Source organism: Jaculus jaculus, chromosome 6, assembly GCF_020740685.1.
Source record: "Jaculus jaculus isolate mJacJac1 chromosome 6, mJacJac1.mat.Y.cur, whole genome shotgun sequence".
NCBI lineage: Eukaryota > Metazoa > Chordata > Mammalia > Rodentia > Dipodidae > Jaculus > Jaculus jaculus.
Genome location: NC_059107.1, coordinates 66,765,049 through 66,779,261, shown reverse-complemented (window position 1 = coordinate 66,779,261; position 14,213 = coordinate 66,765,049). Strand labels below are relative to the sequence as shown.

The 14,213-nt window shown below is 46.9% G+C and overlaps 1 protein-coding gene across 15 annotated transcripts in view; it reads left to right on the top strand.

Moving 5' to 3' along the window:
• The window catches only part of Tnk2 (tyrosine kinase non receptor 2), a 51,433-nt gene that overhangs the window by 16,932 nt on the left and 20,288 nt on the right, over positions 1-14,213 (top strand). For 5 of the 15 annotated variants that reach the window (XM_045151856.1, XM_045151854.1, XM_045151855.1 and 2 more), the window contains one exon: positions 12,209-12,389. The exons of 2 other annotated variants lie outside the window; for them this stretch is intronic. In XM_045151856.1, coding sequence (XP_045007791.1) covers positions 12,227-12,389 — 163 coding nt within the window. In that variant the 5' untranslated portion in view covers positions 12,209-12,226. Of the gene's footprint in view, positions 1-8,352; positions 8,473-12,208; positions 12,390-14,213 lie in introns of those variants that run through there. 8 more of the 15 variants (XM_045151848.1, XM_045151851.1, XM_012951109.2 and 5 more) reach the window with 3 other exon arrangements.

The window sequence follows — 14,213 nt, the reverse complement described above, 5'->3', positions numbered from 1 at the left end:
TGTCAACTTGGTCCGAAGGGGTGAGCAATGTATGCTGCACAGTATATGTTCTATGGAGCACAGCACTGGTGTCTCGTTTTTGCCACTATTCCTTTGCTCACCCCACTGCCAGGGCTCAACAATAGACCTCTTCAGCTTTGGGTTCTTGCTGAGGGAGTGGGGGAGGGTGAGGCTTGAGCCAGCATTGGACAGGGTGACCAGCTAGGTGGCCTCTGCCTAGCCCTGAAAGAGATCTGCCAATGGTTGGCTGCTGAGAGTTGGATTTCATCCTTCTACCCACCTACCATCCTCTTCCCTGGAGCTGGTGCTGAGCCTGGTTCCATGACAGTGCTTGTACAAAACGATGAGTGAGAAGTCTACAAGTCAGCATCTTAGTTCTGGTGTAACATGGGAATTTGTCTCCCTCACATACTGCTGGAGTTTTGTAGGGTGAGGAAGGGATCCAGAGACATGTTAGGATTTTAGGTGACCTGTCTCTGGATGGCAGGCTTGGTACACCATTCTTTAGCTGGTATGATCTGTGTAGTCATTATCTTCCCCTCCCCTACTGGAGTTGGAGGGGATTTGCCTTGTTTGGGGCACCTATCCCTGCTTCTGTGCCCTGCCTTCCCAACCTGGCCCTCTGTTCTGTTGTTCTCTCTGCCCCACAGTGAGGCCGAATATCTGATAGACCTAGGCTTCCTTCTGTTCCACCTGTGTGGCATCCTGTCCTCTGCAGTTTGATATGAAGGCTCCTTTATGAAGGCTGGTTTGGGTTTGCCTCTCCTTGAAAGATTAGCTGAATTGTCCTAGGGTTTGAAACGGCTTGGTAGCAGCAAAGCAGCTTATTGGGTCTTGGAAAGGACTATTGTCATTAGGTTGATCTTTCCAGAAGTTGTTGCCTTCTCTAGATAAGAAATAATAGGGATGGCAAAGCTGGGTTGGGGAGAGAGTTGTTAGGCTTCTTCCTGGGCAGTTGGATGGTTTCAGTTTATGGGAAAAGAGATAGATGTGTTGGAGCTACCTTTGCCTACTGTTTGTTACAAAGACTGAAATTTTCAACAAACTCTTGCTGGGTTCTGGCTACTTTACAGTACAAAAACCACATTAGAGGTATATGCAAACAGTTCTCTCAGTAGTTAGTACTAATCCAAAGGATTATAGGAATGGAGATTCTTTAAGGATTGGAATAGTTTTTGGAATGCTATGGTTCTTTCCATATGTGTTTATACTAGTTGTGTTCATAAACATTCCTTTTTAAAAAGAAATTACTTGAGAGAGTGGGTGAGTGGGTGGGTGTACAAGGGCCTCTTGCCACTGCAAATGAACTCTGATGCACATACCATTTTGTGACCTGGTTTTAGTGGATACTGGGAAATTGAACTCAGATTGGCAGGTTGTACAAACAAGCACCTTTAACCACTGAGCCATCTCTTCAGCTCCATAAGCATTCCTCTAACAAAACACCATGAAAGTTGGGTATACATAGTGATTGGGAGAGAGAAGTGATGGCATTTGATTTGGGCATAGAAGTTCGTCTCATAGGCAAAAGAGAGTGTCACAAAGAATAGCTCAGGAACATTAAAATAAAAGAACAGGTTGTATGTAACCAAGCGTTTGACTTAACCAGGACATAGGGGCATTTGTAAGAATAGATTTTGTCTGCCAGCAGTGGTTCTGACTCAGTGATAAGGGATACAGGCAGGGGAAGGACCTCAGGTCTGTGTTCAGATGACAGCAGTGATAGGCAACCATGTGCCAGGTGCTGTGCTGAGTGTGCTAGTTATGATCTCATTAACGTTGATATTAACTCTGTGACAGAGATTCTCTTTATCCCCACTTTACAGAAGACGACACTGAGATTTAGAGGGTGATTTGCCAATGTTACTCAATTAGAAAGTAATGAACCCCAGATTTCAGCCCCAACTTTTTTTTTTTTTTTTTGGTTTTTCGAAGTACGGTCTCACTCTGGTCCAGGCTGACCTGGAATTAACTCTGTCATCTCAGGGTGGCCTTGAACTCATGGTAATCCTCCTACCTCTGCCTCCTGAGTGCTGGGATTAAAGGCGTGCACCACCACGCCCGGTTCAGCCCCAACTTTTGGTTCCTGATCCCTGTGGTGTTGGTGGGGGGAGCTGAAGAGGTTGAAACAATGATTGGTTGGTAGCCTGGGAGGTAGGGAAATCATGGTGGTGAGGATCTGGTTAGTGGCCTGTGGTGGCTTGTGTTACTTGCATTTGGGATACAGGGACAGAGGTTCACAGGGTTTAGAAGGCAGTGATGATCTCTGTTTGGACATTAAGATCATGGCACTTAGGCAGCCTCCTTGCTGGAAGTGTCCTGTAAATGTCTGAAATGTTACTTGAGAGCTGCTGGAGCTGAAGAATGGAGACAGACCACGAAAGCAGCAGAAGGAGCCATGGGAGGGTGGAGGTAGCCCCCAAGGAATGCAGCTCTTTGAGAATTAAAGGAAGGGTGAGGTCTAGAGTCTGAAAGTAGCAACAGCTAAGAAGGAGGATGACGAAGCCTCAGGCTGGTATTGGCCTATGGGCCCAGAACCCTTGACAAACACAGCCTAGCCTTGCCTGCCCACAGGACCTAAAAACAAGTAGGCTCTGTGTCTGGAAATGAAGAGGGTGTGGACAGCCATGATGTGTGAGTCTGAATCACTCCCTTCTCTTCCTTGGCCTCTGGCCAGCTGCCTCCTCAAACTAGTGTGATGTCAGATGAGGCTGACCTGAAGCCTCAGGGTTTCCTGGTACAGTGCTCCCTGAGATGTAACCAAACTGGCTTTGATCTGAGCTTGAGCCTTTCGCAGATAGGTGAGTTGGGCTGACATGAGGAGGCAAAATAATCCTATTTCTGGGGTTGGAATTTAGCCCCCTCCTATTTCCTAATGTTATTCCTTCTGTGCTTGGAGAAGAGAGAGGAAGCAGAAGGAGAGGGTCCGGTCAGCTTGATTGTTGGATTAGCATATATTCTCAAGAATATGGTAGGGGGCTGGAGAGATTGCTTAGTGGATAAGGCATTTGCCTGCAAAGCCTAACAACCCAAGTTGAATTCTCCAGTACCCACGTAAAACCATATGCATGTGTCGAGTTTGTTTCCAGAGATTGAGGCCCTGGCGCACCCCTTTTCTTTCTCTTTTCTTTCTCTCTCCCTGCTTGAAAGTAAATAAATAAAATTTAAAAGAAAAATATGGTAGATTGTTTTGGAAAAAATTCTCTTGGCCAGAAGTTGTATGTCATGTCTGTTTCTCAGTGTGGATTTGTCACATCACTGATTGGTTCAGGAGATGGGTTGTCCCTAACCACTCCTGACTCCTTTAGTTTCATGGTATGGTGAGATAAAAGGACAAGTGAATCCCAGTGGTTTGTCCATGTCTGGCAGATTCCCCACATCCCAGAGGTACTTTGGCTTCTGTGGATGTCACAACAATGTACTGTTAGAAGATGCAATTTTTAGTTATCTCCCTAGAGGTAAGGAGAAAGCAGGATGGAGGAATGGTTTTGAATCATTTTATCCAACCAGGGCAAGAAAGGGCAAGCCTGGCATTTTCAACTTGCTTTATCTTTTCTGTTTCTTTTTTGGTTTTTCAAGGTAGGGTCTCACTCTAGCCCAGGCTGACCTGGAATTAGTCTCTGGGTAGCCCTAAATTCTCACTAATCCTCCTACCTCTGCCTCCCGAGTGCTGGGATTAAGGGTGTGCGCCACCACCCCTGGCTTTTTAGCTTGCTTTTCACAGCCTTCAGACTTTAGATTCTTACAGCTCTTCCTAAGACTAATTTCTGATATTACTGTTATAAGATGCCAATGAGAAGTATAGACTAGAACCAGGTGTCTTGGACTCCCTCCCCAAGATGCTCCAAAGTGAGGGAGGGGCAATATGAGAAAGAAGCCTGCTGGGAACTCACCTAGTATCTTCCTAGGATCTGTTTCCTCAACCTTGAGGCCAAGTGTGGAGGGGTTATCTCAGCATCTTTCCTTCCTCTGCCCCATCCCAGGGAGTGGGAGGGTACCCTGAACTCAGCTCTAAATACCTGGTAGGAAGGAGTCAGAGGGTGCTTCAGATGCCATTTGAATGAGTCTGTGTCTGTATGGCACCTTGGGGCTGTGAAGGCTGTTGGGAGAGGAGGAACCTCTGCAGTAGAACTTCCTGTTCTAATTGGCTGTAGCCTCATCCCAGGGTGTGGGAAGATAATTCCGTGGGCACTTGGAACAACTCCCCTAGCAATCTGGGCTTTCTTCGCTCTTGAAGTCACAGGTCAGACCTAGTGCACTGGTCTGCTCAACATTCCCAGGCACAGGTTGGGTCTTGAGGGGAAGGATAAGTTGAGGCCCCTGAAAGATGCGGGTGGGCCAACTTGCAGGGGCAGTGGGATGAGGTCTTGTCAGCCTGTTCACTGAGACCATAGTCTCCCTCTAGGTGCAAGAGTTGTAGCTTCTATGGTGTATGAAGAGTGGGTTAGGGAAGCTGCCTTCCAGGGGAAGCAGTAGTGTTCCCAGCAAGTGAGGGGCCTGTCATTCTTGAGCAAAGTAGGAGTTGATGCAGGTGGAGGAAAGTGTTTCAGTGTTTGAGACTTCTAGGAGGGTCCTCAGGTCAAGTGGGGACAGGCTTGTGTGTTTTCTTAAGGTGACCCCCATATTGTGGAATATGGGTGTGTTTGCATCTTTTCTGATATTACTGCGGTAAGATGCCAATGAGAAGTATAGACTAGAACCAGGGGTTCTGGAGCTTCAGTCTTGGAGGCAGCCCAGGGCTCAGAGGAGCTGGGAAGGTAAGGCCTCTGCTCTGTGTCTTGACAGCCGGCCGGGCTGGCACCATTCCCTCCTTAGCTGGCTCCAGATGGCTTTATGTCTCTAGGTGGTCAGGCTGGCACCGCTCGCTCCCTCATTAGCTGGTTCCAGATAGCTCTATATTTCTGTATGGAAGCTGGAGGTGAGGTTGGGGGAGGGGACGCCTGCAGACACCACAGGAACAGAAGCTGTGGTGGTTAGCCTTTGTGGACCTGTGTTGTGTGTGGTGCTGCTGCAGGTGCTGGGGACTGGAGCCTCCCCAGCAGAGGCGAATCAGCAGACTCTCCCATCCTGGAAGATGCCTCCCCAACCCCGCAGGGCAATGACGCTGCCACCAGTGCCACAGGAGGGTCGGGGGCTGTCACCACAGTCACTGCTTCCCTCTCTCCTTCCTTCCTTGTCCCAGCCCTAAGAATTTGGACTCCATGGGGGAGAGATCTGCTTACCAGCGCTTGGCTGGGGGTGAGGAGCGACTGCAGGTAATGGGAATAGCTGTGGGATAGATAGTTACCCTGGGCTCAAGCCTCTCATCTGCTGGTGAGCCCCATCACTCCTAGGAGTGAGGGGAGCCTGTGCTCCTTTGGGACCACCACAGATGCCAGGGGCAAGGAGGCTGAGGAGAGACAGAGAATGGATACATGAGAATGAAAAAAAAAAAATATATATATATATATATATATATGTATGTGTGTATATATATATATATATAAACATGAACATGTGAAAGAATGTGAGAGAGTTGTGGCAGAGGGTGTTGGTGGTGGCGAGTTATAGTTATAGATGCTAGTATCTGCCTCAATAGGTCCTCTGGGGCCCAAATAAGCTGCTCTTTTTGGCTTTCTGCAATGCCTCCTAGGAGCCTAGAAATGTGACTGGTATTTAATGGGTTCACTCTTTAATGAGAAGTAAGTCTATGTGTCTTGGGCATTCCCATTTACTGGACTGTTGAATTATGCATATCAAGCCAAATGGCCCTCTGCGCCTTGGAAAAGAAGGTCATTATATTTATAGAGCCATTTTCTTAGAGATCAAGCACTTTGCATCCTAGCCAGCAGAGGGCAGTAGCTGACAGGAAAAGGGGACTGAGCTGGCGATTTTTGAGGCTTAAAGGTCAGGGCTGTTTTCCAGGACGGTGAGAAAGGGGTTCAATATATGTTGCTTCTCTTTAGCCCTCCCAATAGTTGGATTTCTGGGTAAGCTGTGAGGCCTTTATTCTTACTATATTTCCAAGGAAAGGGTCAGGCATGTGTTTCTGGTAGCTTGAGGTTTTTTTTTTTTTTTAGGTAAGGTCTCGCTTGAGCTCAGGCTGATCTGGAATTCACTATGTAGTCTCAAGGTGGCTTCATGGTGATCCTCCTACCTCAGCCTTCTAAGTGTTGGGATTAAAAGTATGTGCCACCATGCCAAACTAGTTTGTTTTTTAAATTTTTAATTTTTTTAATTTATTTGAGAGTGAGAGAGAGAAAGAGGCAGAGAGTGAAAATGGGCACATCAGGCCTCCAAGCCACTGCAGACAAACTCCAGATGAATGCACCACCTTGTGCATCTGGCTTATGTGGGTACTGGGGAATCGAACCAGGGTCCTTAGGCTTCACAGGCAAGTGCTTAACCACTAAGCCATCTCTCCAGCCCTAGTCATTTTTAAAAATATTTTTATTTTATTTACAAACAGAGAGAGGCAGAGAGAATGGGCATGACAGGGCCTCCAGCCACTGCAGATGAACTCCAGTTGTGTGTGCCACTTTGTACATCTGGCTTTACGTGGGTACTGGAGAATTGAACTCTGGTTATTAAGGCTTTTCAGGCAAGTGCCTTACTGCTGAGCCATCTCTCCAGCCCATAGCTTGAGTTCCTAATCTGACCATTCTGTACAGCCTTGTACAGTGGAGTGAATCACCTTGCTTAAGTGACCCCCTAATCCTAGATTCCTGGGTCTGCCTCAAGCAGTGCCTGATGAGGAATAGGCTATATCCTGTATCCTGAGACATAAGGGTTGGTCAGCCAGTCTATGGACAAAAGACAGCATCCATGTAACTTCGACCTGACCTTCCCTTGACTATTAGCTTTGACCTCAGCCTTTATAGGGGTTATTTGCTGAGACTGAAAGGAATCTGCACCTGGCTGCCTCTACAAGCTTTTTGTGATAAATGATGGCAGTGGGACTGATGCTAGACTTGCTCCACCCCCCAATGCCATCAAAATATAAAATAACTGACCTTTTTGACTAGGAGTTCAAACACTGGAAAAGAACTTGGTTAGATAATCTGGAATGCTGATTCCCCCAAATTCTGAGCCTCAGCTGCTTCTCCCCCATGAGCCAGCTAGGGTTTCCTGAGAGGATGGCCAGCAGGATAGAAACAAGGGAACGGTGTACAAGCCATAAGGGCTTCTTAGGCATGGCCAGGGGAGCTGGGAAGCAAAGAAGGACTTCTGCAGCTATCAGGTGTGACTCGGGACTGTAGTGAGGGGGTGTAAGAGCAGCTGGCACCCTTGAAGAGGAGCAGAGGTACCATTTGTCAGCTCTAGGAACATGAGGGGGCTACTGGGACTTGATGGAGTGTTTCTTGTCTGTGTAGAGTGCTATATATGAGACAAATTGCAGTCCAAGATCCTACAGCTTTGGGGTAGGGACATCCTAGCAGAGGTCTTGGGGCACATTTGTTTATTTTGAGTAAGTTTTGGACCTTTACCAGCTAATCTGGGAAGGAGGTACCTTAGATGTGATGGGCAGTACACAGGCAATCCCACGGGAGGGGTGGAGCCTCCCCCCAGATCTTGGCTGGACTACTCCATTCTGGCAGGCCAGATGCCTCCCATTTCCTTTGGGCACAAAGTCACAGGGCCACTTTAGGGTCTGAGCCAGAAGACACCCAGCCAAGACTGACTTAGTATGGGGGAAGGCCTCTGAAGGGTCCATCTGTAAAATCCAGATCCATGCCCCCAGTTCATGTTATAGTCTACTTTCCAAAGCCCTAGACAAGCCCTTATGGGAGCCTTTAGCCCTGTTTCGTGTGTGCTGTTTGATTCACAGCTTCCACACTGAAATCCTGGGATTGTCTGCAAGCTGCAATGGAAGCCAGAGACAGAGACCTTGTGTATGAGGGTGGGGGTGGGTGCGCAGAGCTGGTGGTTAGGAGGAAGAGTTCCCTCCATTCCTGCTGTACTCTTGGCAGTGATTCAGAAAGGTCCTTTTTCAGCCAGTGTCAGAGCTGCTCAGCTGGGGAGGGAGGGAGGGAAGGAGGGAGGGAGGGAGGGAGGAAGGAAGGAGGGCAGGCAGGCAGGCAGGCAGGCAGGCAGGCAGGCAGGCAGGCAAGCAGTCTGGTGGGGGAGCCCAGGAGTAGAATTGAAGCTGTGATCACTACACTGAAGAGAAGACAGAAAGGACCCAGGCTGCAGCCAGCTGTGGAAATTCAGTGGGTCTAGTAGTAGAGCAAAGGCCCCATTTCATTCTTCTACACATTTTCTACTCCTGTGTGGAATTTGGGAGATTTCTGGGACAGCCACTCTGGCAAACTTCGCTTATGGGCTCGGCATAAAACTTAGAAGCTGAGGTCTTGCCTGCCCACTTTCTTCTAGGCTTTATCCCAGTTGAATTGCTCAGGGTTTGGTTCCATGGCCATACCAGCAGCTCATCAGTTCCCTGGCCTTGAACTCTCCTTCCCTCTCTTGGCCAGACTGCGGCGACATCTGTACACAGTGAGTGGAGGGCTGGGGGCGGGAATTGGACTGGCTGGGGACATGGCCAGTTCCTTAGGCTAAGCACCAGCTCTTTACTAAGGGTCAGAGATCAGGCTGGGGATTGCTGAAGGATTTTTCTCAGGAGGATTTGACTGGGGCGGGGATCTGATGGGAGGTGCTCTTCCTTTCCAGCTGTCACAATTATTCTTGTTCATATATGTGTTTGAAGAGTGTGCTGGGAGTCAGGCCTAGTGGGTGCATGTGTCAGATACAGGTATGCAGACTCTGCATCTTGCTGGGGGCCTGGCACATGCAAATTGGAGACTTGAGCTAGGGGATGATGGCAGCAGTGTTGGTGTTTCACAAAGAACCTGAGGCTGGAGGGGTCTGAAGGGAGGTCATCCTGGACTTAGCAGTGGAGATAGGACTGCAGTCTGACACTTTTCTCTGTACCTGGATCCTAGTATTTCCCCCCACCACAACCCCGCACTCCCCCAGCTTCCCTGTTCCTAGGTTGGGGAGCAAGGAGGGGAGTGTCCAGCTGAGCAAAGAGATTTTGTTACCTGGAGTTTCAGGAACGAGGACCAAGCCAGGTTGTGCTTTCTAAGCAGCTTCAGGGGAGGGGCCTCTTGCTTCCCCTCCCCCCCAAGTCCTGATCATCCAGCACATTGCTTTGAGCTTTATTTTGGAGTCTAGAGGAGTGTAGGGAATGGTGAGCCTGCAATTCTGGGATTTGTACAGGTGGGAAGAGAGGAAGTACCTACAGGCTACTTGTCCTGGTATGGGCAAGGAGCAGTCCAGCCACCTAGCTAGTGGAGTGGGACTACTTTGCTCTAGGGACAAGGCAATGATGGTAGAAGTGCTGGCTGGTTCTGCCACGCCAAGTTGGAGTGAAACACCTTTGGGCTTTATCTGCAAAGCACTGGGATGCATTTAATCCCCATACTCTCTGTTTTCAAACAAATGATTTTAAGGATAAATCTTTAGAACTGGCCAAAACTAAGTATAGTTTTGAAATGTTAGATAGTACTTTTATTGTTACCCTTCACAAATAAATTAATATAAATATAATACATTAACTATATGTAGGGAATCAACATAATGCCAACTATAATACAGTGGATAAATCAAAGTAGTTTGCAACACTAGTCTCTCAGAACATTGGATGACATAAGGAAGCTGGAAGACCACTGTGAAGGCACCATTTGCAAGTACTGCCTGGAGAGGGAAGTTTTGAAATCATAAGAGTATATGCTATTTTCACTGATGTTTTCCCAAATACTGGATTTTTGTTACGTTTTTATAAAAGTATTTGTGAGAAGTGAGAGAGAGATTGAGAGACAACAGACAAAAAGAATGGCATGCTAGGGCCTCTTGTTGCTGCAAATGAATCCCAGATGCATGTGCACTTTTTGCATCTGGCTGGAGAATCAAACCTAGGTGGGTTGGCTTCGCAAGCATGTGCCTATAACTACTGACCCATCTTCCCGGCCCATTTGCTATGTTTTAAATAAAGCAAAGTCTAGCTTCTCAATTTACACGGTACTTTTGTTCCAGAAATATTCAGTTCACTTGCAAACTACAAGTCTTTTCTTTCTTATTCATATGTAAAAAGGAATTTGAGTTTAGGCTTCGGTGTTTGTAAAGGTTTTTGCCTGTGTGATCTAAGTTGTGTGGGTTTGAGGCAGTGGTTGAGACTGTCTTATATGTTGAAGAAGAGCTCATTCTCATCCCCCTACCACCTGCTAAATGTCACTAGTCCCATCTTCCCCAACCCCATTCACAATCATTATGACAACCTAAAGGTTATGCAGCCCTTAGGAGAACCATCCAAATAAAGAGCTACAGCTTAAAGTTTGGAAAGTGCCTGCTGGCCCAGCTGCCTGGTTGTCTTCTTGGTAGAAAGTTAGAGTTTGAACCAAGGGCTGCTTCCCATTTGTATGAGCAGCCTGGGAAAGTCTGAGCTCTAGCGCTGTTGGCAGGACCCCTGGGAACTGTGAGGCTGGTGGATCATGCTGGGCCTGGGCTGTGCGTGCTTATTTCTCTTAGTGCATTTTTTTTTGTGATGAGAGCTGAGGAAGAGGCCTCCCTAGGTTGGGGAAGGGGTTACCTGGCCTCTAGCCAGAGAGCTTTGACTGTGCCTCTGGCCTCTTTCTCTGGACCCAGGAGAATACAGGCCAGAGAGATCATTCATTGGCTGATTGTGGCCTGAAGATGTATTTTGTCTTGCCTGTACTCTGTGCACACACTTAGGCTAGTAGACATTTAGAAGTTAACAAGATACAACGCTAAGTGAAAATGAGAAGCAGAGTAGGATGGGTAATAATGTGTGAACATTTGTATAGGGGCTAAACAGTCTTAAAGGGCACATGGGCTGTAAAATAGAAAAGGGCGTGTGTCTTTTAGATATTTACTCGTGTGCATATGCTGCCTTTTCAAAAACATTTTGAGGACAAGATTCCACATGAATTCAGATACCCAATACTGAAAAATGACAAGTTTTAATAGTACTAGACCACATGACCACCGTTAATGAGAGGTGAGTACCCTATTGACTGAGATGTTGGAAAACCCATTTAGGTACACATCTCTCTCCCTTGTCTTATACTTGTGGCACTATATATAGGCACTTGGATTAGTGGCCTGTGTGGTGGTAGGAAAGGCCTGGTGATTGGGAAAAACTTTAATTAGCTCTTTCTGTGAGGTTTGTCTGATCTAAGGAATCAGTTAATGGCTGTCAAGGGACATTGCATCCCTCTTTTAATTAAAATTTTGGGGGTAAGAGCATGTATTTTTTTTGTTTGTTTTTGTTTTTGTTTTTCAAGGTAGGGTTTCTCTGTAAGCCAGGCTAACCTGGAATTCACTATGTAGTTTCAGGCTGGCCTCAAACTCACAGCGATCCTCCTACCTCTGCATCCCCAGTACTGGAATTGAAAGCTTGTGCCACCACGCCTGGCTACCGGCTAAGAGCATGTATACTTTCTTACTAAGATAATAATTTTTTAATCCACATTTCAGAGGGCTTATCATCCCTGCAAACTTCTTTTTTTTATTTTTTATTTTATTTGCAAGCACAGGGGGCCGGGAAGACAGGGAGAATGGGTGCATCAGGGCCTCTAGCCACTGCAAACAAACTCCAGATGCATACGCCTCCTTGTGTGTCTGGCTTACCCACGTACTAGGCAATCGAACCTGGGTCCGTTGGCTTCATAAGCTATCTCTCCAGCCCTGAAAACTTCTTTTTAAATTAAATTTTTTTTTGAAAGAATAAGAGACAGAGACTGAGAATGGGCGCACCAGGGCCTCCACCCACTGCAAACAAACTCCAGATACATGCGCCACCTTGTGCACGTGGCTTATATGGGTCCTGGGGAATCGAACCTAGGTTCTTTGGGCTTTGTGGGTAAGTGCTAAGCCATCCCTCTAGCTCCCCGACCCCCCCCCCCCTCGCCACAGAAACTGTTAAAGCAGGGAGGTTCAGAGGTTGATCTCAGCTCATATGGATCATAGACCGGAGTAAGATCCTGATTCATGATTGCTCTGGGGTCAAAGCTGTCCTAATTCTAATTCTCCCCCTCTTGTTGGCATAAATGGAGAGAAGTAGGTACAACTGTTTGGGGATCAAGACCTTTTTGAGTACTTCTTGGCAACTGTAGGATGTGGGTGAACTCAGGGCACTGAAGGGCAGAACTCCTGCCACCTGCCTACCTGCCTTCATCTTTTGATCCATAAAGCCATTCTTCCCTTCCTGCAGAGGCTGGGGAACAGCAGCATGCAGCCAGAGGAAGGTACAGGATGGCTGCTGGAATTGCTATCTGAGGTGCAGCTACAACAGTACTTCCTGAGGCTTCGTGATGACCTCAATGTTACTCGCTTGTCCCACTTTGAGTATGTCAAGAACGAGGATCTGGAAAAGATTGGCATGGGCCGACCTGGTAGGTGGGCCATGGCCTCACTTATCTTTCAGTTCCTCCTTGTCTGTCTTTGGCTTTATCTTTGTAGCTGAGAACTCTGCCTGCCCCTGTCCCAGAGTCCTGGAGATGGGATGGAAGGGATAGAAATACGCATTGCCCACAGGGTACACTGGGAATAGTTTGTAATTGTAAAAGTTGTAAATGTGCATAGTGTGCAGTTGTAAAAGAATTTGAGATCTTTTTTTTAATGTATGGGTGTGCAAGTGTTCATGTGTGTTGTGTATATGTGTGTGAACTCGTGTGTGTGCTGGCCAGAGGATAATAGAGGTGTCATCTTCAGGATCTTTTTTTTCTCCTCCCCTCCCCTCTCTCTTTTTTTTTTTTTTTTTTTTTTTTAGGTAGGGGTCTCGCTGTAGCTTAGGCTGACCTGAAGTTTACTATGGAGTCTCAAGGTGGCCTCAAACTCATAGCAATCCTCCTACCTCTGCCTCCCTTGTGCTGGGATTAAAGATGTGTGTCACCATGCCCAGCTAATTTTACTTTTACTTTTTAAAATTATTTATTGATTTATTTGAGAGAGAGGCTGGGGTGAGGGGAGAATGAGTGAGTGTGCCAGGGCCTCTAGCCACTTCACTTGAACTTAGATACATGCGCCACCTTGTGCATCTAGCTTATGTGGGTTCTAGTTAATCTAACCTGGGTCCTTTGAAGGAAAGTGCCTTAATTGCTAAGCCATCTTTCCAGACCTTTTGAAAAATTATTGGTTTGTTTTTCAATTTTCATACATACATACATGTTATGTTTTGATCATATGTACCACATATTACCCTCCCTTATTCCTCTCAGTCTCACTGTACTCTTTGTCTATCACTAGTGGCTAAGTCTCAGAGGAAAATGATTCCCCTCTTCCCAACAACCTTTAACTGTCATTAGCTCATTAGGGAGAGGTGTGGTCTCTCAAGCGCCTCCCCTGTCTATAACAATCATGACTGACCCCATCATGTGCAGGTCTGTGAGCTGCTGTGAGTTCATGAATGCACAGTGGCCTTGTCATGTCCAGACATCAAGTTCCACAGTGCCCTGGCCTATCCTATAGCTCTTATATTTCCTGAGTCCTGGAGAAGATAATGTTTATGTCTCATTTAAGGCCAAGCATTCATCAGTCACTTTTTTTTTTTTGGTTTTTGGTTTTTGAAGGTAGTATTTCAAGGTAGTCCAGGCTGACCTGGAATTCACTATGTGGTCTCAGGGTGGCCTTGAACTCATGGTGATCCTCCCACCTCTGCCTCTCTAGTGCTGGGATTAAAGGCGTGCACCACCATGCCCCGGCATCAGTCACTTTTTTTAGACAGGTTTCCCACTGGCCTGGAGCTTGCCATTTAGGTCATACTGGCTGTGCAGTAGTCCTCTAGTCTTTGCCTCCCCAGTGGTAGGGTTACATGTGCATCCACCACTTTTACATGGTTCTGGGGATTGGACTCAGGTATTTCTGCTTGCAAGACAAGCACTTTACAGACTAAGTGATCTCCCCTAGCCCCTATACTTTTTGTTTTTGTGACAGGATCTCAGTAAGATACCTATGTTGGCCTTGATTTTGTTCTGTTGTCAAAGAAGGCCATGATCCACCAGCCTTTGTCTTCTGAGTAACTGGGATTACAGGCCTGTGCTGCCGGGCCTAGCCCTTTGAAGCCCTTTTTGTTTGATCTGATAGTCTCTCTTTTTAAAATTTTATTTATTTTTGTGTGTGTGCACACGCACACATACACACACATGCACGCGCACCATGTTCTCTTACTACTGCAGACAAATGCCCATACAGCTCTACGTGAGTCCTGGAGAATTGAA